Source organism: Microtus pennsylvanicus, chromosome 4 (assembly GCF_037038515.1).
Source record: "Microtus pennsylvanicus isolate mMicPen1 chromosome 4, mMicPen1.hap1, whole genome shotgun sequence".
NCBI lineage: Eukaryota > Metazoa > Chordata > Mammalia > Rodentia > Cricetidae > Microtus > Microtus pennsylvanicus.
In genome coordinates this window covers 120,900,155-120,924,446 of record NC_134582.1, presented here as the reverse complement: position 1 = coordinate 120,924,446, position 24,292 = coordinate 120,900,155, and the positions used below count along the sequence as shown (strand labels likewise).

The following is a 24,292-nucleotide window of genomic DNA, read 5'->3' as shown; positions in this document are numbered from 1 at the left end:
TTTGACTTAACACATCAAATTTTATTTAGTTTTTACTTATTTATCTGAATTTCAAATTCTAAAGAAGATAAATGATAGTTTGAAGAGGAAATAGCATACATATGTATATATAAAATATTTTAATACATTATGTTTGGCACTTTAGCTTTATCTTATAGTTAAAATCTCATATTAATTATATTCAATATGCCATGTTAATATAACATATAAAATAAAATGTACATGATTTTATATAATATGTATTCTATATATAAAATGTTATAAAAATTCTCAATAACACAGAAGTTTAACGCAGTTAAGCTATGGGTGGCTTATAAAGAATAAAACACATAGGAGTACATTTATATGTGTTAGGTTGTTTATAATCAAAATATATATTTTTCCTATTCTTTATAATCAAAACGAATTGACATTCTTCGAAATTGCTCTATTTATACCAAAGTTCTTAAAACAAAATCACAAGTTTAAAATATTTATATTCTATTTTAATAGAAGCTTAACTTATTTTTGTTAAAATTTTCCCACATATAAAACGTTTAAGGGCATTTAAATTTCTGTTTGGGGTGAAACCTTTTTAAAGCCCATTTTTGTAGCTCTGTTTAAATGGAGCTATTATACAAGTGGGTTGCACTTGTGTATGAGGCAAAGAAAACTTATTAATGGTCATTGGTGTTGTTTTAAGGAGAAACTTTTAAGAAATGTAAAATTTCAAAGATTTTAAATTTATCTCCAAAACAAATGAATATATAACTGGATGAAAAATAAACACCATTGCATAGTTATAGTGTACACTTTTAACTAATTCTTTGTATACTTATTGTAGTCTATGATTCAAGGCTGCAAAACTTGAAAGGTTTTTGAGTGGTGTCATCCACCAAAAATTATTAAGAATCACTTTTCAAGGCGCACATGTCTGTTTTATCCAGCACCACTATCTGAGAATCCCAGCTGGGTTCTGAATTGTCCCAGCTGAAATGACCACTCCCGTGGTGTGCAGTATGTACAACTATGTACTGTGTCAAGATGTGGTGCCTTGTGGGTCCAATTCCCCCTGAAAGATGTTCTATTACATCATAAATCTTTCTCCTGGGGACCATTTTGTCTTCTGGCTGTCCTGTAACCACAGCCGTTTTTTCTCTATGTTCAACATTCCTAGGGATAACCTAATTTATTGAGGTCTGTTGTTTCAATACTCTGATAGCCCAAGAAGAACAAAAGCATCTTTGTAGAATATCCTAGTTTCTTCAAGCCTGTAATAATAGCTCATTGTTTCTTGTGTTGTGTGATCAAGTAGATGCTTCATCATAGCAAAAAGCTTTGCAAATTAAACACACATAGGCTCAGGCATGAGGTTAGGTCTGGGAAGGACTGGCCCATGCCTGCAACCAAAAACAGAACATAAATTACAATAGGTTGTGGAAGTTGAGTCATCTTAAGTTGGCATTTTCAGGGGAGCATACACAGTGAACTTTTATATTTTATGAGTAATTAAAATCCTACACATATTTTTGAACACTTTATATCTTAGGTGGAAACCCTAGGCAAATGGGGTCCTGAGATAAGCAGGCCTCTTTCCTAAAAGGGCCCACCCTGGAGGAGGGAGGGCAAGTGTTATAAGGAGAGGACAAATAAAAGTCCCTGCCTGCCAGTTGCCAGGCTCTGCTGCTGGGCTCAGCCTGCTCTTATTCTGAAGAGAGTTCTTACTTCCGTGGCCTCTGAAATGAAACTTTGGCTGCTCTCTGTGCTGTGTGTTCTTCACTTTGGAATGCAGAATAAACAAGACTGAAGCTAGAATTGAGACTAGGGGGAACTGGAGACCTGCTGCAGGACATCTGGTGCTCAATACAGGTCCACTTTCTTTAGCTTAGAGGGCAGAGAAAGGCTTTCTCCTCAGAACACCCTTGGCAAGGACTCTGCTTCGGCTTGGCACATACATCCTTTCACTTCTTTCCTACCTCCTAAGAGTAATGAAAATTTTCCTTTTGTTGCTTTTCTGCTCTGAGAATCATTTAGCTTAAGTTGCTCTTCTCTCTCCTCCCCCTCTCCTCTGTCACTGCTGTATCCCCAGTTTAATTGCCACTGCCACCCAGCCTGTTGGTTTCATTCTTTTCTTTCACCCAGAAGAGCTGAAAGGGCAGCTGTGTCTGGTTTGTTGCTTCTGTGACCATTCCATTACTTGGAATGGTCAAAAACCTTGTTTTCAGCTGTTTCCCACAGTAAAAGCCTTTTGCTTGCTCTTATATGTACTGGAAAGACATTGGAGTCCCTGAGGTGATTATTCGGCAGTGGCACTTGGCTGTCTGGGGAAGGTGCAAGACTTTAAGGATGAGTTTAGAGGATCATTGTTCTGAGGGCTGGAGAACAGGATGTCTTTTTAACCAAGCAGCCTTCTTTTCTTATGACACCTCAGAATAGCCTCGGAAAACATGAAAACTGTTGACAGGGAGTGACCCTAAACCACCATCATCCCTTTTATGGGGATCTTCATCCCTATTGCTTGGATTCTTTGGTTGTCTTTTAAAAATATTTTTAAAATTATTATTACTATTGTTGTTATATTATGTGCATGTTTGCATGTACATAATGTTTGTGGGGGTACATATGTCATGGCAATCATTGAAAGCTATGAATACAGTTCTGCAAATTGGTTTATTGCTCCCACCTCATGTGACTTTGGGGGATCAATCTCAGGTCCTCAAACTTGCACAGAAAGTGCCTTTACAGGCCAAGCCACCTCACAGACAGATGCATTTTGCATTTTGAATGAGCTCCGGGCCCTTACATATGAGGCATGTACTATGCCACTGAGTCATGCTCCCAGCTTGTGTGCACTCTTCAAAAAGCCTATATGAAGTCCTTACCCCTAAACAAAGCAGGGACTCTGAATCAGTTGTTTGCTGACTGGCACCAGCTGTGTTTTCAGGAAATCAGCAAGCTCAAACACCAGGCTTAATTGAAAAGGGGCCACAAATATCTGGGAGAAACTCCTTGAATATAGATAGAGCTTAGGATCTAACTGGGCTGGTTTATGTCTAGGGGACAGCCTAAGCGTAAAGGGGACATTTGAAAATGGTTGGCATCTGGAAAGGATGCCCCAGAGATTGGTCACTGTTTAATCACTAGATGAGAATTCCCTGGTGATGCCTAAAGAAACGCATGACTGCCCTCTGGAGCATAGAGGATGCATAGGTAAAAAGAGGGACACCCCATCTGAAATGTGTCTTAGCTTTCTGATTCATATTCCTTCTGTTGGGGAATCAGATTCACCTCCATCTCATCAAATGCTCCCTCCCCCCGGACTGCATCCTAAAGAAGTGGGACAAGTTTAACCAAAACATTCTCCAAAAAAAGGCAACTTGTTTTCATTTGCATTACTGCCTGGCTCTCCTAAGAACTGGGGTGAAAAGACTAGATCTCTGAATGGGAGCCTAAATCCAGAATCCATGCTACAGTTATCGACATGCTCTTCAGGGATGACAAATGCAATGAGATCCCTTATGTTTAAGCCTTTTATGTTAATTACATCACTGTCCTGTTTGATCTACTTTGCTGATGAAAAAGACAAAAGGGGAAAGTTTTCTTTGTTCATATGTGTGCAGTTAAAGGATAATCTAACAAGTATGAAACAAGTTTACACTCGTGTTGTTCAAATTATGTTCATTATTCTCCTTTCTTTTGCTTCAAGGTTTCTAGTATATATATATATATATGTGTGTGTGTGTGTGTGTGTGTGTGTGTGTGTGTGTGTGTACATACATAAACAAAGGTAATTCTCTGGAATCACAAGTAGCAGAGCTTGAGTTTCTCAGGGTCCAGAAACAGATAAGGGTTGTCCTGAGTGACACTGTCAGTATCTTTATGGCTCTGGAGAAGCGAGGCCAAAAGGAAATCTAGGCAACACCTAGGAGACTGAAAGGCTGCTTTAGGAAACTTTAAATTCAAACAGGAAACAGTGGAGTTGGTGCATGAAACTACATTTCTATGTGTGCTTTAATTAAACTAGGGGTAGGTGTAGGGTATTAACAGCCATTTTTAGGGTTAGAACTGGGGGTCAACTGAGGTCAACACTTTACCATGTTGGCTGTGGGAGAATTTAGGGCACTCAATCTCAAATGAGCTTGGACATCCCTTTATCTTTGAAGTTACAAAATGTGATCTATTTGAAAGACTTCTTTCCTAACTAAATGTCCTGCCAAATAGAGATAATTGTAAAAGCATTGACCTCCAAGCTTTATCTCAGGGAATGGAGCCGAGATTTGACTGTGGGAATCAAGGTTTTTGATTGTGTGACTAAATTTTCTCACCGGAGGTCCCACAGATTGGAGGGAAGTCACCCAAAAAGCAAAAGAGCAAGGCATTTTTTTCAGTGTCCACAGTCCTTGTAGGACAAATAGAATAGGTCCAGTTATGAAGCATGTTACAGTATGTATTATGCATATCAAAACTCTATAGATAAATGAAAAGTCATCTGCCTGGCCACTCATAGATATATGTGCCCATAAGATTAAGATGCAACCAGGAGATTACATATACACATTACATGAGAGTACACACTGCAATGCAGGTATTGTGGAGACACCAAGCTGCTTTAGCCAAAGTGAACAACGATTTTCAGAGTCAATGTTCTTGCAGATGTTTGATGGAGAGGATTAACCTCCATCAGATAGCCATTTCTCTGATGGGTTTACATCTGAATACTAGTTGTCACCTGGTATAACTCCTATGCCCCTGATACTTTTCCTACTGGTTAGTCTTTGTTGTTCAGCTGGCTAAGAGCAACATGCCCACCAGTGCTTGTCCACTCTTTTCTTTGTGGACCAGGATCGGCCTCTATTGGCTACACTTAGTATTGCAACATGCTGCCTGGCAGATTCCCATTCTCTGGATTCCCTAGCTTGTACAATTCAATAATTTTGCTTCAAAACTCTATGATTACAAAGGATGGGAATGTAAAAGAGTTAAATTTCTTTGGTGGTTTCTTATAAAAAATTTAAAAAATATCTCCATTATCTCTTAGTAAATTATATTCCTCGACATCATATTAGAATAATATAAATAAATAAAAATACATGTGTAGACTCCCCCCAAAAAAGAAAAAAAGAATGTTTCTCCCATTTGCAGTGGGGGTGAGGGAAGTGAATACTGCACCAACATCTCTATTTAGAAAGTACTCTCTATTTTCAAAGCACACTCATCCGTAGACATGCTGCCGGAGGGATGAGGTGAAGAAGTCAAATGCTTTGCTGGTGCTTCGTAGTTCTCAGTCCCATTAATAGCGTACCTCAACTCACATAGGAGGCTGAAGAGGCTGGCCACCTGGTGATGTAAGGTTGGGTTTATAACACACATAGATAAGGTGATGTGGTTAGCTGTTAGCTACTGGGAATGAGGTTGATTTCTACGGCCTTCATTGTCTGAGCCAGATCTTCCACTTGAATTTTCAGCTGCTGACACCTGTTTTGCCTTTTCTCTGTGACTAACTCCTTTGGCCATCTCACTCAGGATCCAGGTTTCCTGAATTGAGATTGTTTACTGTTATTAGGCACCCAAGGATGGATCAATATTAAATAACAGGCTCACTATCTTGATGGTTGCTGACCTAAGTGATCACATGAGAAGTCATGGTCTTTCCAGAGTTCACAACTGGATTCAAGGCTTTCAGGAGTTGTGGGCTTTTATCTGACAGTGACCCTAAGTTATGGCTTCTGTGTCATTTCTCTCACTAGGAATTTGCCTGGTGGGTGGGTGGGTACAGCAGTGTATACTGTAACCTCTGACTTCCTGTGGGTACCATACTTTAGTCTGCCCATGGTTCTTAGGTGTCCTGTTACCCTATCACTTCCTGTGTGACTGTCACTGTCCTTCCAATTTCTCTTTCTTGGGAAGAGAGCATATTCTTTATTGTCAGACTCTCCCTACTCCCATGTTACAAGTAGGTGACTTCGGAGTCTCAGACTTAGACTTTCATATCATAGATATGCTATCCTTTTTAAAGAATGGATGGAACTGACATCTATACATGGCATCTGTAATTAGCCTGGCAAGTAAATATGAGTTTATATAAATATAAGTATCTAGGAAACTACCAAGATGTCTTCATTTTAATTGTAGATACAAATGGAAATCTGAAGAGATTTGTGTATTTTTTTCAGAATTTTGTCAGAATACTTTGACCTAAAACATCAAATTTTATTTGGTTTTCCCTTATTTATATCAAGATAAAAAACTAAAGAAGATAAAGTGATGATTTGAACAGACATTAGAGCATAAACAGATGTCTGTTGTTATATAAATATTACTAACATAGATGTTTAACATAGTTGTGCCACAGAAGGCTTATAAAGAAAAAAGTCCATAGGAATAAATTTATATATGTTAAGTTTGTTATCTTCAAAAGGTTATTTACAGAATTTTTCCTATTCTTTCCCTTTAAAGCAGGTTGCATTCTTAGAACTTGATCTATTTTTACCAAAGTTTAAAGCAAAACACCAAGTTTATAATATTTATGTTCTATTATAATTGATATTTAAAATTTTATCTTAAAATATTCATAACTTAATAAAGTTAATTATTTAAGTTTCTATTTGAGTTGAAATATTGTCCATTTTTATTACTATGATTAAATGGAGCTATTATATAAGTAGGTTTTAATTGTGTACCAGGCAAAATGAAAACGTTTTAGTGGTAATTGAAACTCTTTTAAAAAATAGGAAATTTAAAATTTCGAATATTTCAAATTTAGCTCCAAATAAATAAATAAATGCTTTTGCATAATTGCAGTACTAACTTTTACCAAATTGTTGTATTTTTATTGTAGCCTATGATTCAAAGAATGCAAAATTTAATATGTTTTATTAGCTGGTGTCATCTACTTAAAATTGTTAAGAATCCTTTTCATGGGGCACATGTCTCTTTTACCCAGCACCACCATCCTTATGTACTCCTGAGTTGCCCCAAATGAAAGGATTACTATTCCTGGTTATTACTTGTATTGAATAAACAATAAAGTCAATTCTGTATCATCTAGTATAAATTCAATAGTTTCAGTATGCAAAAAACCCCTTTTCTGCTTATTGAAATCCAATAACTTATGAAAGAAGTTCTGGAAAATCTAATAATACCATGAGAATAGCATATAATTTTGACTTTTGGACAGAACCATAAGGACTTTGAGCCAACTTACTTAAGTATCTTCATGACTAACCTGCCTTTCCTGACTTACTTGCATCAGGATAGAATGTAGGGACTACAGATATTGGTGTTCCCCATACAATGTGAGGAAAATCTAGTTATTTCTTTTTTAAATTCAACTCTCTTGTCTTTGGGATATTTGATGTTAATCTTTCCCAAAAAAATTCCTCAAACTCTTTGCCAATGTTTGTTTTCTGACCACAATGAGTCAATTTCATCACAAGAAAAAAACTACAATTTCTTATGGGTCTATTCCTGCAACTCAGAACATTTCCAAGTAAATTTATAATTTTTTAATTTTTTTACACTGCTAACATGGTACAAATATCCATTCTAAGATGTTATCTTCCCTCTTCTAAAATCCCTATTGGAGAACTCATAGAAGGTCAAATATCCAAAATGCAATCAAACTCTGGATCCAAATGATTCACATGTATATCCTGTAATTTCTTTTCCAACAAAGCTAATTTTCTCTCATTTCAGCTCATTATTCTCTGAGATTATTTAAGTACTTGTCACTTTTCAATGTTTGGAACAAATTACTTATTTCTGGATTTCTTATTCCAATAGTGGATTATAGATAGTCAATGTCTCCCGGTCTTTGGAAGTCATTAAGAATCTGCATCTGATCTTTTCTAATTTGTACATTTTGGGGTATATTTTTTTATAGACCCACTTTATATCCTTAGTAACTAATAGAATCTCCTCCTTATATTTTTTCAGGACCAATTTGTAATCCCCAGTAATGCAAAATGTTCTTTAATTCTCTAGGGTATCTACATTTTAATCTTCTAGTAAAATATCATCCACATAATGGCAAACTATTGATTGAGCTTGCATATCATTTCCATGGCTGACATACAATATTTTGGCACAGGGTGGGGGTATTTAACATTCCCCTGTGAGAGAGTCAGCCAATAGCGGCACATACAATTATCCCAGCATGTGAGAGGTAGAGGCAGATGGACCTCTGTGAGTTTAAGGCTAACCTGGATACATGAGATTGAACCTGTCTAAAAAAGAAAAGAGGCAAGTAGTGGTGGCTCACACTATTAATCTCAGCACCGGAAGTGATAAGGCTGGGTGGAAAGAATAACGCTGGCTGAGGTTTCAGTCTGAAGTTTCGTAGAATCAGTATTCAGTCTTAGGACTTGCAGAGATAGGGTACCCCATTTGGTCTCAGGATTTCATGGAGGTAGGACTAGTGGCTGGATGCTCTCCTTCTCTGATATTTCAGCATTCATCCCCTAATTTCTGACTCGAGGTTTTTCTTGTTAAGATCAATTAGAAATAATGCTACAACTGCCTCCTCCTTTCTGCTGCCTGACCATTAGACAGTCAATAGTAGGGCATAAATAGTAGGCATACAGCAGTATTGTTTAACCATTGCTCAGACAATAGCACTAGTTAGTCATTTTCTAGGGAGTAGAAATGTTTAAAGATTAGCCAGGATGTAGGAATGGCTAACCACCAGAATGGGAGTGCCACTAGTTAGTCTCTAGACAGGAAGGTGATATATGATGTTTCCCAACTTCCACTTTAGGGCAGCAGCACCAGAAGATTCAGGACGTGCTTAGGCAGAGGATTGACAAGCCATGAGTTCCAAACAGCAGTTTGTCAAACTAAACGATGGCCACTTCATTCCTGCCCTGGGTTTTGGCACCTATAAACCCCAAGAGGTAAGTACGTCCAGTCTAAACCTATTCCATTTACAGGAAGGCAGATAGTTTGGCTTGGCTTACATCAGGGCTTGATTGAGTCCCAACCTGTTTATTATTCCTATTAAAAAGAGGTTGCAGCAGTAGCTGCAATTGGTGGTTGTGGGTAGGAGACTAATCTGTTTCCCTAGATAGGCTGAGTCAGAATTCCATCAGAATAGGGTCCTATGCATATTTGTACTTCTCATTGTGATCCAGCAGAGAGAAAGGCTTAATGGAGAACAAAGGGAAGGCCTAACTCTTTGAACAGTTTCTTTGAGAGTGGGTGTTAGTGTTTTATGTTATGGAAGTACAGGGTATATGACTCAGAGGCCTTTCGACATTTACTATAATTTAGTCAGGGACTTCAGGGGTAGGGAGAAAGATTGTTTAAGTTCCTTGGTAATTTTTGCTAGAGGTGAGGCTCTCTGTTCTTGGTTGAATGTGGCTGTTTTTTTTTTCTTTTCCTTAGATTTGTTCTTCTGGTACAGACCTGCTTATGAGTTTACTGTTCTGGTTTGGAATCTGTCAGTTCTAAGAGTGAACTTAGCATGAGTCTTCAGGCTTTGAGCTCTGGGCTTAAAGGGACATATCCATGACTTAAAAATTCTAGGCACTATGCTTTTCCTATGTCTGTTTCTCAGCTAGATAGAAGAAATGAAAGCCAACAGATTGCCTATCAGTGTTCTTGGTTGCAGTGAGAGGGACTCTCTGTTCATGTCTACAATCCACAGCTTGATATGTCCTTTTAAGGGTGCAAGATCCATGGAAATCAGTGTGGTAACTCAGGGTGTCTGCCTGTAGTATTGCATGGTACAAGTATTTGAGGGCTACTTCAGTTTTGTTTTTGGGTAAACTTCTGCACCACACAGTGAATGCAGCAGTAGAACTAAATAAGTTCCCCATGTGCAAATTCTGAACTGTAGGAAACTTACTGGAATTTATAATATATCCTTATGATTGGGGCAAAGAGGACCTGGTAACCATAAGTGTGAATTATTAGTCTTCATTAATGCATGTTGGGTTTAGAGCATGGTCTCCAGAACTGAAACTATCAAGGTGTACTTAACCTGGAGGGACTTTCTTGTTTGTAAACTTCCTGAATCTTTTAAATTCTGAGACAATAGACCACTTCCCTTAACTTCAAACTCATATATTTCCTTCCTATTAGATTTATGCATGTTTACAAAGATAAATCTGGAGATATATACAAGATTAGTTACTTTTACAAAGTGACAGAAAGAAAAACAGGAACAGGTCTCAAGGCTCCTGTTAAACCATCAGTGTTGGTAGCTCACAGAGTGATTTTTATTCTTAGCTAAGTCAGAGCTGGGATTCAGAGAAGGTGGTACAAGGCAGAATTTTATTCACTGTGTTTTATTATGGAAAAAGGGCAGAAATTACTAAAATACTCAAAAGGCAGTCTGATTTTTTTCCTTTTATGTATATGTTGTATAACTATATGTATTTGTGTATTTGTGCATGCCAGAGGTCAAAGTCTTCCTCCACTACTCTTACTTTATTTTTGTGAGGTAGGGTGTCCCACTGAGTCTTGAACTCAGTGATTCAGCTAGAAAGGTAACCCAGTGACATGCTGGGTTCAAGGATCAAAGGACTAGGCTCTTGCCTTGTAGTCCGATGATAATTTTGAAAGAACAAATTTTTTCTTGTCTAGCAAATTCCCATCTAAACTCACTCAGAAGATGTATCTCTAAATACCTGTTTTGTTTGCTACTCTAGGTTCACAAGAGCAAGTCACTGGAGGCTGCCAACTTAGCTATAGGTGTTGGGTTCCGCCATATTGATACTGCTTATGCATATCAAGTAGAAGAGGAGATAGGACAGGCCATTCAAAGCAATATTAAAGCTGGCGTAATAAAGAGAGAAGACATGTTCATCACTACAAAGGTAGAGTTTTTATAGCATGCAAGAGGGCAAATTATTGAAAGATATATAAAAAAGTTAAAATTATATTACTTGATGAGAAGCTGGTTAAAGGTGTCAGTTGTATAAATGGGTGAGAGAAAGTAATGGTAGAGTATAACCTTTTTTTAAAAAATCTTTATTTATTTATTTATTTATTATGTATACAATATTCTGTCTGTGTGTGTGTCTGCAGGCCAGAAGAGGGCACCAAACCTCATTACAGATGGTTGTGAGCCACCATGTGGTTGCTGGGAATTGAACTCATGACCTTTGGAAGAACAGGCAATGCTCTTAACCACTGAGCCATCTCTACAGCCCCTAGAGTATAATCTTTATGAAATTAATTTAGTTATTAGACTTTATTACTAGTATGTTTTATTTCTTGAGTAACTCCTTTTCATTGTTCAATAAATGAGCTTACAATAACAAAAATATGTAACTGATTTCACACTGTTAAGTATGAGTAACGCAAATCCTGTGTTAAAGTGAATGATTACAATTTTCCTTCAAGTACAAAAATAATTCAGTATTAGGATAAATAAGTTGCATGTTTGGGCAATCTATTAACTGATCACAACTTCCATTCTTCACCGTCTGTAGCTCTGGTGTACTTTCTTTCGGCCAGAGCTGGTCCAGCCTGCTTTGGAAAAATCACTGAAGAAGCTTCAACTGGACTATGTTGACCTTTACATTATGCACTACCCAGTGCCAATGAAGGTAGTGATTTCTTTGTCAAATGAACATATTTTTCATGTGGGCATGGATATCATTTGGATCATTGAGACAAGTTTCTATTATAATTTCATATAAATTTATGCTACTAAACTTTTGAGTAGGTTTCACAAAGGGTTTACAGGATTATGCAATGAAGTAATCAAGAAACGATCAGAGCTGGGCGGTGGTGGCGCACACCTTTAATCCCAGCACTTGGGAGGCAGAGGCAGGCGGATCTCTGAGAGTTCGAGACCAGCCTGGTCTACAAGAGCTAGTGCCAGGACAGGCTCCCAAACCACAGAGAAACCCTGCCTCAAAAAAAGAAAAAAAAAAAAAAAAACAAAACCAAAAAAAACCAAACGATCAGAATGACAGATTAGAGGTAACTTCCAGAATTGTATTTACACATCTTTTGAATTTATTTGTACTACTAGATATTTTCTTGGGTCTTGTCCCTCTTTTTCTTTTTTAGTGGCAAAGTTGGCCCCAGAGAGTTTCAGCTTCAAGGTCTGGGCATGTTGTGGCTTCTCTGCATCTTTTCTTATCACAATCAATCCTGCACATAGTCCTAATTACCATCATTGGCTCACATGTCTGCCCTTGGACCCACAGGCATCCATACTTATTATTTATCTTGGGACGGGATTGATATAAATTCTTGCTGGTGTTCAAGGACATGCAATGACCATGCTTCCCAGTGAAAATGAAACATTTTCATTTTTTTCCAAAATATGAGTAGACAAAAGAATAGAAGTGTACTAGGAGAGTTCACTTTGTTGTTTGTAAATATTATTTAGGTGCAGGAATTGTGTGTGTGTGTGTGTGTGTGTGTGTGTCTGTGTTTGTATGTAATAACAATTAAAGAAAGAGAGGCCATGAATTTAGAGCCAGCAGGAGAATACATTGTAGGTTTTAGACTGAGGAAAGGGAAGAAGCAAAATGATGTAATTATACTATAATTTCATAAATAAAAAGGAAATTATAAGAAAGAAAAATTTTAATTATTCCTATGGGTAAAATAAGAGAGTACAGCAAAACAGGGCTCCTAAAGAAAAGTTTTACAACTCCTCACTTTTAAACGCAGTGTATAAGAGAACGCTTCACTTCCTCTATGTTTGCTTACTGTCTTATTTCAAAGATATTCCTTATTTTTCAAAAAATATTTCATGTGTTTGTATGTTTTATTTATATTTCTGTGCTGTAGTATCTTTGGAGACCAGAATATAGCACTAGGCCCCATGGTCTTGCTTAAAAATTGTTCTCACCAACCATGTAAATGCTGGCAATTGAACCCAGGCGCTCTGAAAGAGAGGCCAGTGCTTAATACTAGGTTATCTGGATATTCTTAAAAACATTACTAGAGGTGAGACAAGTGTTTTGTGAGATTTCTTTAACAAGCACTTCTTTTCCAGCCAGGGGATATTGATTATCCCGTAGATGAAAAGGGGAAATTGCTATTGGACACAGTGGATTTCTGTGCCACGTGGGAGGTGAGTACTTTTGACAATAAATCAAGCAGAGGGTGGCAGAATCAGCTCATTTTCCTATGGGTATAGAAATTATTTACACATATTTGCTGGAATGAAAGGGGAGGAATGCATTACTAAAATGTAAGGGAGGAAAAGTGAAGAAGTACTCAGGATAATAGGAATATGTGTTATTTTGCCACATTATGTAGTAGCACTCTCAATGTACTAGTGATGTCATAGAAACTCCTCTTTGGTTGATACCATATTTACCATTATCATAATTATCCTTACTTCTTCATATTTAAGTTCTATGATCATTTGGGCAATACATTCCTCTCCATAGTTTTTAGTGTCTATGATCAAACTTAGGGCCTTTTAACACAGGTTAGTATTCTAATACAGAACTACTCATCAAGCTCTTGACAGTTTTCTTTGTAACTGCTCCAACTTCTCTTTATATTAAGGTAGTGATTGCAAGTATAACATTTCATAACCCCTTTCTCATCACCAGGCATTGGAGAAGTGTAAGGATGCAGGATTGGTCAAGTCTATTGGGGTGTCCAATTTTAACCACAAGCAGTTAGAGAGAATCCTGAATAAGCCAGGGCTTAAGTACAAGCCTGTCTGCAATCAGGTAAGGATTCTCATTCCTCCCCATCTCTCATGCTTTTCCTCACCCTGTACTACTGACACTGTTCATTTGTCCTCTGCCCAAGTGATTTTCATATGTGGAAAAGCAGATTCTGAGAGCAGTGCCATGGTTGAAAAGACATGGGGGATTCTAAACTTTATCTTGTACTCTTAAGTATTGGTAAGAATAGGGACATACTATATAGTAGTAGCCCACTTATGGAGAAAGTATAGATTTAAATTTGGTCCAGCAGGCAACAGCTGAGAACAGAGGAAAGTGATGTCTCCTTGAACTGAGGGTAGTGAGTAGGCATAGATACTGTTCTAAAAGACTGAGCTAAAAAGAAAAATAATCACTGTGTTGACAGGAACTATGTAGAGCTTAGCTGCTTCTCTCTGTCTTACTATTATCCTTCCTCATGATTTTATTAGGTTTAGCACCTGATATTTTTTACCCACTGAACTGCCTTGCTGAGCATAAGCTATTATTTGACACAAAAAGTTGCCCAGCCAAAAGTTATTTACAGAATCTTCCAAAATTAGTTCTTTTTTAACGAAAAATTGCAGCAGTTTGATCTTTTAAATTCAAATGTGATATTGCACATAATTTTCTTAGTCTGCTTTATTGACTTTAAACACTTTTATTTGTCTTAATTTGAGCATTTGGTATAATCTTATCTCTATCATATTCTTTCACAGGTTGAATGCCATCTGTATTTAAACCAGAGTAAGCTGCTGGATTACTGCAAATCAAAAGACATTGTTCTAGTTGCTTATGGTGCTCTGGGAACCCAACGATATAAAGAATGGTAATAAGATATAGCAGATACCTGAAGCACGACTGTCAATTAGCATCACACTACTCAGTTTTCAAGTAGAGAGAGCTGTCTTTAGAAGCTCCATGTGAAGCAGAAGCTGGGAGCTCAGGGACTTCTGTGTAGCCCTGGGTCTTTTTTCTTTCTTTCTTTCTTTTTTTTTTTTGTCTTCGGATTGCTCTAAAATAATGCTCTGACAAGAGCAACCTTAGGGAGAAACTGTTTACTATGTTTCACAATTCTAGGCTACCGAACGTACTAGCAGGCAAGACGGGGTGTCACGAGCTGGAAGCAAGTGGTTTCTTCACATTGTAATTAAGAAGCAGGGAATGACAAATGAATACTAATGATCTGATCACTTTTTTCCATTTATACAGTCCAGGATCGCTTGCTTGATCGCACCTATAATTAAAATGGGTTTTCCTACATCAATATTCATAATAAGATAATCTCTCAAGGCATTCTAGAGGCACATTTTTTAGGTGATTCAAGATCATGTTTAGTTGATAATTATATATAACCATCATGTCTAGTCTAGAGTGTACTCTCTACTGTGCTTTGTGGCACTATAACCAACCCAAATCTTTGGCTTCTTGAGCTTATTTCTGCTTTCCTACTAGGGTGGATCAGAATTCTCCAGTTCTCTTGCATGATCCAGTTCTTTGTGATGTGGCCAAAAAGAACAATCGAAGTCCCGCCCTGATTGCTCTTCGATACCTGCTTCAGCGTGGGGTTGTGCCCCTGGCCCAGAGTTTCAAAGAAAATGAGATGAAAGAGAATTTGCAGGTGATGAGCTCTGCTCCTTAGGGTTGTTACTTAGTTTCTTTGTATGCTTGCTTCCTTTAAATGTCTGTGAACTTTTTTTGAGATGAAACCTATATTTCTAGCATTTTGTGTACATATGAACTTTCAGGTGCATGAGAAATGTTTTGTCTATGACATAAACAACAGCATGACTTTACAGAGTTAGTGTTGGAGAAGATTGAGATTTTGCTTTGCCTTGTCAGCCAAGTATTGTATCCATCTTTTCATGGACCTCTTTATATTCTGAAATGAGGGATCTGGACTAAGTAATTTTGATTCTAGATATTTCTATGGTTTTAATTTTATTTCAATGCATGCTCATATATTGTAACACACACACACACACACACATACACACACACACACACACACACACACACACACACACAGATTAACTCTAAGTTAGTGTTTCTCCCAAGTTGATATTTTCAAAATTTCAAATATACTTTATTATTGTATAAAATATTAGTAATTACTAATAATACCATTCTTAATTAGAAATTTATTATCAATCATTTATTTACCTTAGCGTTCTTTTTTGTTAAATTTGCTTTACTTTAGCCTGAAGTCAGTGAAAATTTTCTGTCTATGCTAAGTTGCTTCACATATATTTAAGGAACATTTGTATATTTTTCAAGACAATGAGACCACTTAAGCTCAGTAGACTGAGCATTCCCTCAGTTCCATACAGGTCTCATACTTCACTGTGATGGTCAGTATTATATTTACACTGAGCTAGAATCATTGAACTGGAGAATGAAGTTTAAACACCTCTCTCCTAGATCTGAGTGTATAGCTTCTATTCTAGTGGGAATGGATGAAATTAATACATAACTTCCAGAGATTTAAGGGTTTCTGCCTTTTATTTAGTTTTCCCGCACTTTGGGTATTTCAAGTGACCACATTGTAATAAATCCCAAAGTAGTAATGAGACCATTGCAGGGAATGATGACATTTAACTTTTAGATGCTAAGAGCCACGTTTAAAATATCTCAGGCTAATTACTGTTCGTTTTGGGGGAAGGAACTTTGCTCCACAGGGTATATTAACTCATTTATACTTGTAAAATAGTCTTTCCTATCGTTCCTGTTGTCAATAAAATTTACAGATAGTTTTTCCCTTTTGTGGAGAAGTGATAGTTCTTTTTGTGAAATTTTACTATTAACATCTTAGGATGTGAAGACATTCTATAACTAACCTCTTCCTGAGATTTTTAACTACTGGAAATCCTTAACCAATTATATAATTTCCTTTATTTTGAAAATGATTTGGTTGCTTTCTATTAGATGGTTTGTGCTATTTTCTGTAATCATAGTTCATCTAAACACAGCTTATTTTCTTGAAGATTAAAGTTTGTAATCTAAAGTTAGAATCTTGTTTTCAGTGACCTTTAAGAGCTAGTACAGTCTTTCCCTTCCTTAAGTAGGAAGTAGCTGTTGCCAAAGTGAACAAGTAGCTGCTTTTTGTTGTATAATGGGAATGTGCTTTGGACATGGGGATCAGTGTTTATTATGACAATTTGTCAGTCCCCAAATGGTTGTATTTGATTCTAGAACTCTAAAATATGTAATTTAAAATCCTTAATAAAATTGGATCTAATTTTATAAAATAAATGTGAACATTTAGTGAAAATCATTTTGAAGTTAAAGTGTCTCAAATTTTAGAATTTGGACAAATCTTTACATACATAATATTGAAAAGAGCAATTGTTTACATTTTAATGATTCATTGATGGGTTATAAAATGTAACTCTCCATGCAAATCACTGTTTGATGTGTTTCAAAATTTTTCTCTAGATTTTTTGGAATCTATTTATGTAGTGCTGTGGTTTTTAATGTGATATTAAATGTACTGCTTTTGTTTGATTGTTTACTTTTGTTTTTACTCAAAATGACTATGAGATTTCCTCTTGTCTATAGCATTGTGCAATTTTAATATATCAAAATATATCAAAACAGTTTTCTTTCATTATTACTTGGTATTTAATAACCATGAATGCTTTAGTAAACATTGTTCATCATTTTTAGGTGCATACATACTAATCACAGTGCTTTTGAGGCATAAAGTCTGATTTATTCAAATGCTAAAACCCTTGTGTTTTCCTGAAGGTTTTTGAATTCCAGTTGTCTTCTGAGGATATGAAAACCCTAGATGGCCTGAACAAAAATTTTCGATATCTTGCAGCTGAGTTGTAAGTAATGTTGATAAACACCTCATCTCAGCTTATTTCATGTCCAAGTCTCTGCCTCCTTCTTCCATCCATGATGGTTCACACACTAATTGCCCTATTTGTCTATAGCAAGATTTCCACAGAGATAGTTAATGCAACATTTGTTTCTGAGTTTTGAAAACATGAATTTGTCATTTCAAAACATGGGGAAGGGTTTGAATTCATGCTTAAATGTAACGTGAGGGGCTGGCTTGTTCGGGGTTTTTGTCCCGCCAGGTACCCCATAGCCGGCAAGCCCCAAAGAAAATCACACAGAGATCTCTATAAGTTATAAAGCTGATTGGCCCATTAGCTCAGGCTACTTATTAGCTCTTGTAGCTTATATTAACTCATTATTCTAATCTATTTTCGTCATATGGCTGGATACCTTTTTCAGTTGGCAGGTCACATCCTGCTTCCTCGGTGGTCTGCACAGGAAGAATCAACTTCCTCCTTCCCAGAATTCTCCTGTTCTCATTGCATCATTTCTACTTCTTGTCTGGAGCTCCTGGCTATACTTCCTACCTGGCCAATCAGTGTTTATTTCAAACATGATTGACAGAATACAAACAATTCTCCTGCAACACTTAAAAGTAAGAAAAGGACCTTTAGAGAAAATCATGGGAGAATTACAAACCAACTAATGATCTTTAGTTTTTTTCTTTCCTGCTCTATGGTTACAAAATTTAATATGAGAAAAAGGTTATAAATTACAAAGACTGCATAGGTACTTATAGGTACATATTCATCATCTATCTGTCTATCATCTATCTATCTATCATCTATCTATCTATCATATATCTATATCTTTTGTGTGTTGGATTTTTTCTCAATATTAATAAATATGATAATGTTTGAAAGAGAATTAGAAAATCTACAATACCATGTAAATTGTTAAATATATTAGCATTATTAATATTTTTGTTGGTATATAAAAATAAAGCAAAAGAAAATATGACAAAATGAGTGAGTCATTGTTGTAAATAATGAATAATTCTTGCCACACCTTAACAATTAATTATTTTTATCAATGCATATTTTAGAATGCTATTTATATAGAGAGGTCAGTAAGCTCCTTGGATATGAAAGACCATCTTATTAATTTTTTAAATGAATCTAATACATTACTTTTTAATTGATAGGCAGTGAGTGAATAATTAATGTATTACTAATAATTAAATGGAAGTGAAAGTATTAGACGTAAATGATATTTTAAGGCACATTAAGATATTTTTGTGTTGATCAATGTATAGAGTTACCTTGAACTAAAGATGACTTATAATTTTCTCCTTTTTAAGGAGACTAGATTTGGGAAGGATTTTTGGCCCTTCATTGACTGATGCATAGATGGAGCTAAGGGAGATGAATGTTAATAAACACTGGTCTTTGTATGTTCTGTTTAAGTTAAGGGACATATTGGAAAATAATTTATAAATGATATTTTATAAACATTTCTTATACATGCCTATAAATGACTATAAGAATATCACCTTCTGCAACTGATCAGGGAATGAAATGATAAACTTTCAACTTAATGGTGCCTTCCTAGATGTCACAACTTATATTGTAGAAATGCATCCGTGTGTTTGTTTTTATTTTCTATTTTAGTTTTTCTGACCTCACTGAATAATCGTTTCCTGGGCTATATTGACATGGGGGTGGGGTCTGGCAGTTGCACCAGGGTCTACCCAAGATGTATGAATTAGATTTTGGGAGTCTATTCCCTATAATGGGTTACCTTGCTCAGCCTTGATAAGAGCGTTGAGGAGAGGAGCTTGGTTCTGCCTCAAGTTGATATGCCAGGCTTTGTTGACTCCCTCTGAGGAGTGGATGAGAAATGGCAATGAGGGTACGTGGAAAGGCTGTAGAAGGGGAGGGAGTAGAGGAAGAACTGGGGTTGGTTTGTAAAATGAAAAGTAATTTTTAATAAAAAAAGAAAAAAAAAGAAAATTTAAAAAATATGAAAATTATAAATAAAAATTAAGCATCAGAGCAAATTAAGAAATAAAGAGAAGAAAAATTACTTTGAACCTGAGATTTGAGTATCATTGCCAAAATTGTAATTGCTTACATGTAAAGGTTTTTGTTTGCTAGTTTATTTTTGTTTTGAGAGAACATGAAGATTTGGGTATGTTTCAAATAACATGCAACTAAACTATAAAAAAGAAATGGATTTCAACAACAACAACAATAAAAAATAATATCACCTTCTGCAACTAATCAGAAATAAAACAATTAACTTTCTCCTTGATAGTGACCGCCTACATGTCAGAGTTTATATTGTTGAAATGGAACAAAAAGTGCATGTTTGCTTTTATTTCCTATTTCAGTTTTATAGACCACCCTGAATATCCATATTCTGAGGAATATTAACATGAGGACCTAGTCATGACTGCCGGAAGTTACTGTGTGCAATGATGTTGGTGATGTGACTCAGATGCTGTTTGGTGGATGCTTCATTTCTCGACTCCCTTGACTTCTTAGCAACTCTCACATTCAACTGAAGCTCCAGCTAATGGTCTTGAAGGAAAGGGATTTAATTTTCATGATGCCTCAAAATAAATATAACATTTTCTTCTCAAAAGATACATTTGTTTGTTTGTTTTTTTAATGAGTCAGTATGGCACAAAACTGGTTTTGTTGGAAATCTGTGGGTGGTGTTTGGCGATGATGATTTCCATATTATAGGCCATTTAGACTGGGGTAGGTGGTATTTCCAGACCAAAGAATGACTCTTAGCAGTTGTCTATGAGTCAGTGGTCCTCTAGCCCTGAGTCAACAAGAAAACCCTACACACATTCTGTGATTCACAGTCTGGAAGATAAGACACACATAGAAAGGTTGATCAACAATTCCCAGGCTCTCTCTAGTTTCTTAGCATTAGAGACTTGGAACTGGAGGGGGAAGCATTTCTGGAATAGATTAGGCTAAAGAAAGGGCATGAGAACCAGTCTAGTAGGACCTTTAAAAGTTAGGATGGGAAACCTCAGTTGATCATCGTTATACCTAGAAATAATGCCAAGATTATTTTTTTCAGAACTTTTTCCTTTTTCTTTTCTTATTTTTTACAATATAATTATCTTGAAAACAAAAGGAGTTTTTCACAAATTTAATCCAGTGACATGGCAGAGAGTTTTTCCTAGCATTATTTATATTTATTTATTTATTTATTTATTTATTTATTTATTTGGTTTTTCCGAGACAGGGTTTCTCTGTAGCTTTGGTGCCCATCCTGGAACTAGCTCTTGTAGACCAGGCTGGCCTCAAACTCCCAGAGATCCGCCTGCCTCTGCCTCCAGAGTGCTGGGATTAAAGGCGTGTGCCACCACCGCCCGGCTCCTATCATTATTTTTTAAAAATAAAAACAGAACCAACTTTAATTTTAATAAATTTTGAAATACTTAAAGAATTGTGATGCACTGAAGAATGTGATTTATGAATGCCTGCAAATTTAGTGTGTAAAGATGTTAACAACATGTTGGACTAGCAAACATCAGTCTTTCCCGTAGAAATATAAGAAATACCATGTAACCTACATTAACTGTGATATAGGGTCTGTTAAGCAGTCGATTATCTTTAGAAACCAAGTACACAATTAGTAACAACAGGATCCCCAAATAGGTAGTTTTACTGTGTTTTACATCTCACACTGGGAAGAACTGCCTGCCTGGAATGATGTGGTTTAGGCATGAAGATGGCATCAACAGTTACCATTCAATTTTTTAAAATTAATTTATTTATTAAAGATTTCTGTCTCTTCCCATTTCCCTCCCCCTCCCCCAATCAAGTTCCCCTCCCTCATCAGCCCAAAGAGCAATCAGGGTTTCTTGCCCTGTGGGAAGTCCAAGGACCACCCACCTCCATCCAGGTCTAGTAAGGTGAGCATCCAAACTGCCTAGGCTCTCACAAAGTCAGTACGTGCAGTAGGATCAAAAACCCATTGCCATTGATCTTAAGTTCTCAGTAGTCCTCATTGTCTGCTATGTTCAGCGAGTCCGGTTTTATCCCAGGCTTTTTCAGACCCAGGCCAGCTGGCCTTGGTGAGTTCCCGATAGAACATCCCCATTGTCTCAGCGTGTGGGTGTACCCCTCGCGGTCCTGAGTTCCTTGCTCGTGCTTGCTCTCCTTCTGCTCCTGATTTGGACCTTGAGATTTCTGTCCGGTGCTCCAATGTGGGTCTCTGTCTCTGTCTCCTTTCATCACCTGATGAAGGTCAATATTCAGGAGGATGCCTATGTGTTTTTCTTTGGGTTCTCCTAATTTAGCGTCTCTAGGATCACTAATTATACGCTCAATGTCCTTTGTTTATGGCTAGAATATAGGGTTAAGACAACCCCTCTAGGGGGCGGGGTTTGCCTCGGGAGAATGCCTGCCAATAAATGGGCTTGCGGGGAGGCCGCTCGCTCTCTTTCCCTCCCTACCTGTACTACGCTGGAACTTTGGTTCTGTAAGTTTATCATTAAAGTGGTAAATATTCTTTGATATCTGCATTGCATTTATTTTGTGCGGGTACAATTGGCGCCCGCCCCGTGGGGCTTTGCCGAGAACCGGCCCCAAATCGAGTCTCTTGCACCCCGGGCAACTGCGTTGGTCTCTCTGGGCGCGCGTGGAAGAAGTTGAGATTCTGAACAGTCTCTCTGGGCGTGCGCTGAAGCAGCTGAGATTCTGAGCGACTCGATTTTCCCTGCTGCTTGCTAGAGTATCAAGCAGTGGGTTTGAAATCGACAGAGCCTTTTTAACAGTGCCTAAGTCTCTGTTCCGAGCCGCCCCGGCCAGAGCCACCTTTTTCCCGTGCCCTCTCACACCGGTGTGCACGCTGCCTGACTGGGCTGTCTGTTCCCCTCCCACCTCTGCCTGCGCTCGGGTCACGTGACAGCGGCCTGCGAGCCCCAGCACAAAAACGCAGGCATCCCTTTGATTTGTTTACTTTGCTGGCTTTTCTTTATTCCTTTCCTGGCCCAATTGCTACTTATCAGCCTGGTGTCTGTTTCAATTTTGTTTTTGAGTCATTTTATTTCAGATTTAGGACACGTGGATTCAACTGGACTCTTTTGCCACCACTGGCAGGAACCAGTTATTACAGGTAAGAGAATTTTTTCTTTTATAAATAATGTCTGAGAACGTGACGATTTCAGATTTCAATAGCTTTTTTGAGTGCACCATTTGGGAGATCTTAAAAGAGGTATCTACCACACCACATATATGGATATTCCTGGGATTCTTAATTTTCCTTAGCACTATTTGGTTTGATAATAGGAAAATGATCAAATCTCTTAAGGCAGAGGTTGAACGTTTGAAAACTATTGAGAACGACAACAATCTTCTCAAGAATCAGTTTGAAGTTCTCTGGGAAGAAAACAAATCTTTGTTTAACATGACTCGGTTAACTGAGCAAAATCTAGAAAAGGTACAGGCTGATGTTAAGGAGAAATTCATTACTATGGAAGAAGGAACAGCTGAATTAGATCGTAAGTTCCAACAGTCCCTTTCTGTAGGAACTGAAACATTAACTGAGAGAATCAAAACTGCTGAATGTGACAATCGAATTTTGTCTAAAGCTTATGACAGATTGGCGGAAAGATTGTCAATACAAGAAGGCACGGTTTATGCCATAAAAATTATGTCCAAAGATGACAAGTTATCTCTACTGGACAAATTTCATACTTTAGAATCCTCAATGAAGGCTTTAGAACATAATTCTGGGCAGGAGATTCAGACATTACAAAAAGCAATGGTGAATAGAATTCAAAAGATTGAGGAATTTCTAAATTCTGATGAAGAAGAGCAAAGGGTAGAAAGGCAAATTTTAACTACATCTGTGGATAAATCCCTCTGGGACAATTTCCACAAAGCTCTACCTACAGCCCTACATGCCTTTCCTGTAATAACAACAGAAAAGGTGATTGGTTCCAAAACCCTAGGGTCATCAAGGAAGATACATGGGAGCCTGTCCGTATGAATGATCTCAAAGAAATTAAACAGGCCATCATGTCTTTTGGGATGCACGCCTCTTTTGTTAAAGAGATACTAAAATCTTGGGCCACAACAAGCAGAGCAACCCCCTCGGACTGGCTCCAGCTCAGCTCCACGGTCCTTGAGAGTGGACCGCAATTAAAATGGAAATGCTTATTCAGGCAAGAGGCTAGACTCTTAGAACAGCAGGAAAAGGTGAAGGGAATTGACGTTTCCCTAGAAAAAATTCTAGGTGAAGGGCTCTTTTCCAACCCTCAGGAACAAGCTAATTTGGATGAAAACATACTCTCCATGTGTACTACAGCAGCCTTAAGGGCTTGGGACAGAGTACAAGACCCAGGACAGAGAATGGAATCATTTGTCACAGTTAAACAGGGTCAGAGAGAACCCTTTAGTGACTTTTTACAAAGATTAACTAAGGCTGTACAAATAGGGATACCTGACCCAGAAGCAAGACGTATAATAATTGAGTCTTTGGCTTACGAAAATGCTAATGTGGAATGCAAAAGGATCTTGGGGCCTTTAAAGTTCAGATCAGCGTCCTTGGAAGAATGGGTCTTGCATACACTAGATGTTGACCCATTTGACTATGGCACTGAAGCATGGGTAGAAGAAGCAATTTCCAATGGTAAAAGGAGACACCAGAATACCAAATGTTTTAATTGTGGCAAAATGGGTCATATGAAAAGGAATTGTACACAACAGGTTTTCAGAAATAATAATAATGCATCTTCTAGAAATAACAGGAATAGAACGACTCAGCCTTCAGGTTTATGTAGAAGATGTGGAAAAGGCAGACACTGGACGAATGAATGCAGGTCTACAAGAGATAGACAAGGCAACCTGATACAGACGGGAAACGTG

General features: G+C 37.3%; 1 protein-coding gene across 6 annotated transcripts; it reads left to right on the top strand.

Moving 5' to 3' along the window:
* Nucleotides 1-1,715: 1,715 nt before the first annotated feature.
* On the top strand, nt 1,716-20,039 carry LOC142848366 (aldo-keto reductase family 1 member C13-like). Of its 6 annotated transcripts, none has more exons than XM_075970277.1 (11): nt 1,716-1,848; nt 8,735-8,870; nt 10,629-10,796; nt 11,415-11,531; nt 12,941-13,018; nt 13,509-13,631; nt 14,327-14,436; nt 15,063-15,228; nt 17,355-17,437; nt 17,853-18,048; nt 19,786-20,039. In XM_075970277.1, exons 2-11 carry the CDS (start codon nt 8,787-8,789, stop codon nt 19,801-19,803), a joined length of 1,143 nt encoding a protein of 380 aa, XP_075826392.1. In that variant the 5' UTR covers nt 1,716-1,848; nt 8,735-8,786; the 3' UTR covers nt 19,804-20,039. The 6 variants fall into 6 exon arrangements, with proteins under 6 accessions (XP_075826392.1, XP_075826395.1, XP_075826396.1 ...); XM_075970278.1 differs by having other exon boundaries at nt 1,722-1,835; XM_075970279.1 differs by lacking the exon at nt 1,716-1,848 and adding an exon at nt 7,326-7,468.
* Nucleotides 20,040-24,292: the final 4,253 nt, after the last annotated feature.

Bases quoted from the DNA above. Each gene is read 5' to 3' on its own strand.
- LOC142848366 (XM_075970277.1), top strand. From the start codon at position 8,787: ATGAGTTCCAAACAGCAGTTTGTCAAACTAAACGATGGCCACTTCATT. The intron at 11,532-12,940 runs GTAGTGATTTCT...CTTCTTTTCCAG, and splicing joins ACTACCCAGTGCCAATGAAG to CCAGGGGATATTGATTATCC. The intron at 17,438-17,852 runs GTAAGTAATGTT...TACCTTTTTCAG, and splicing joins CGATATCTTGCAGCTGAGTT to TTGGCAGGTCACATCCTGCT.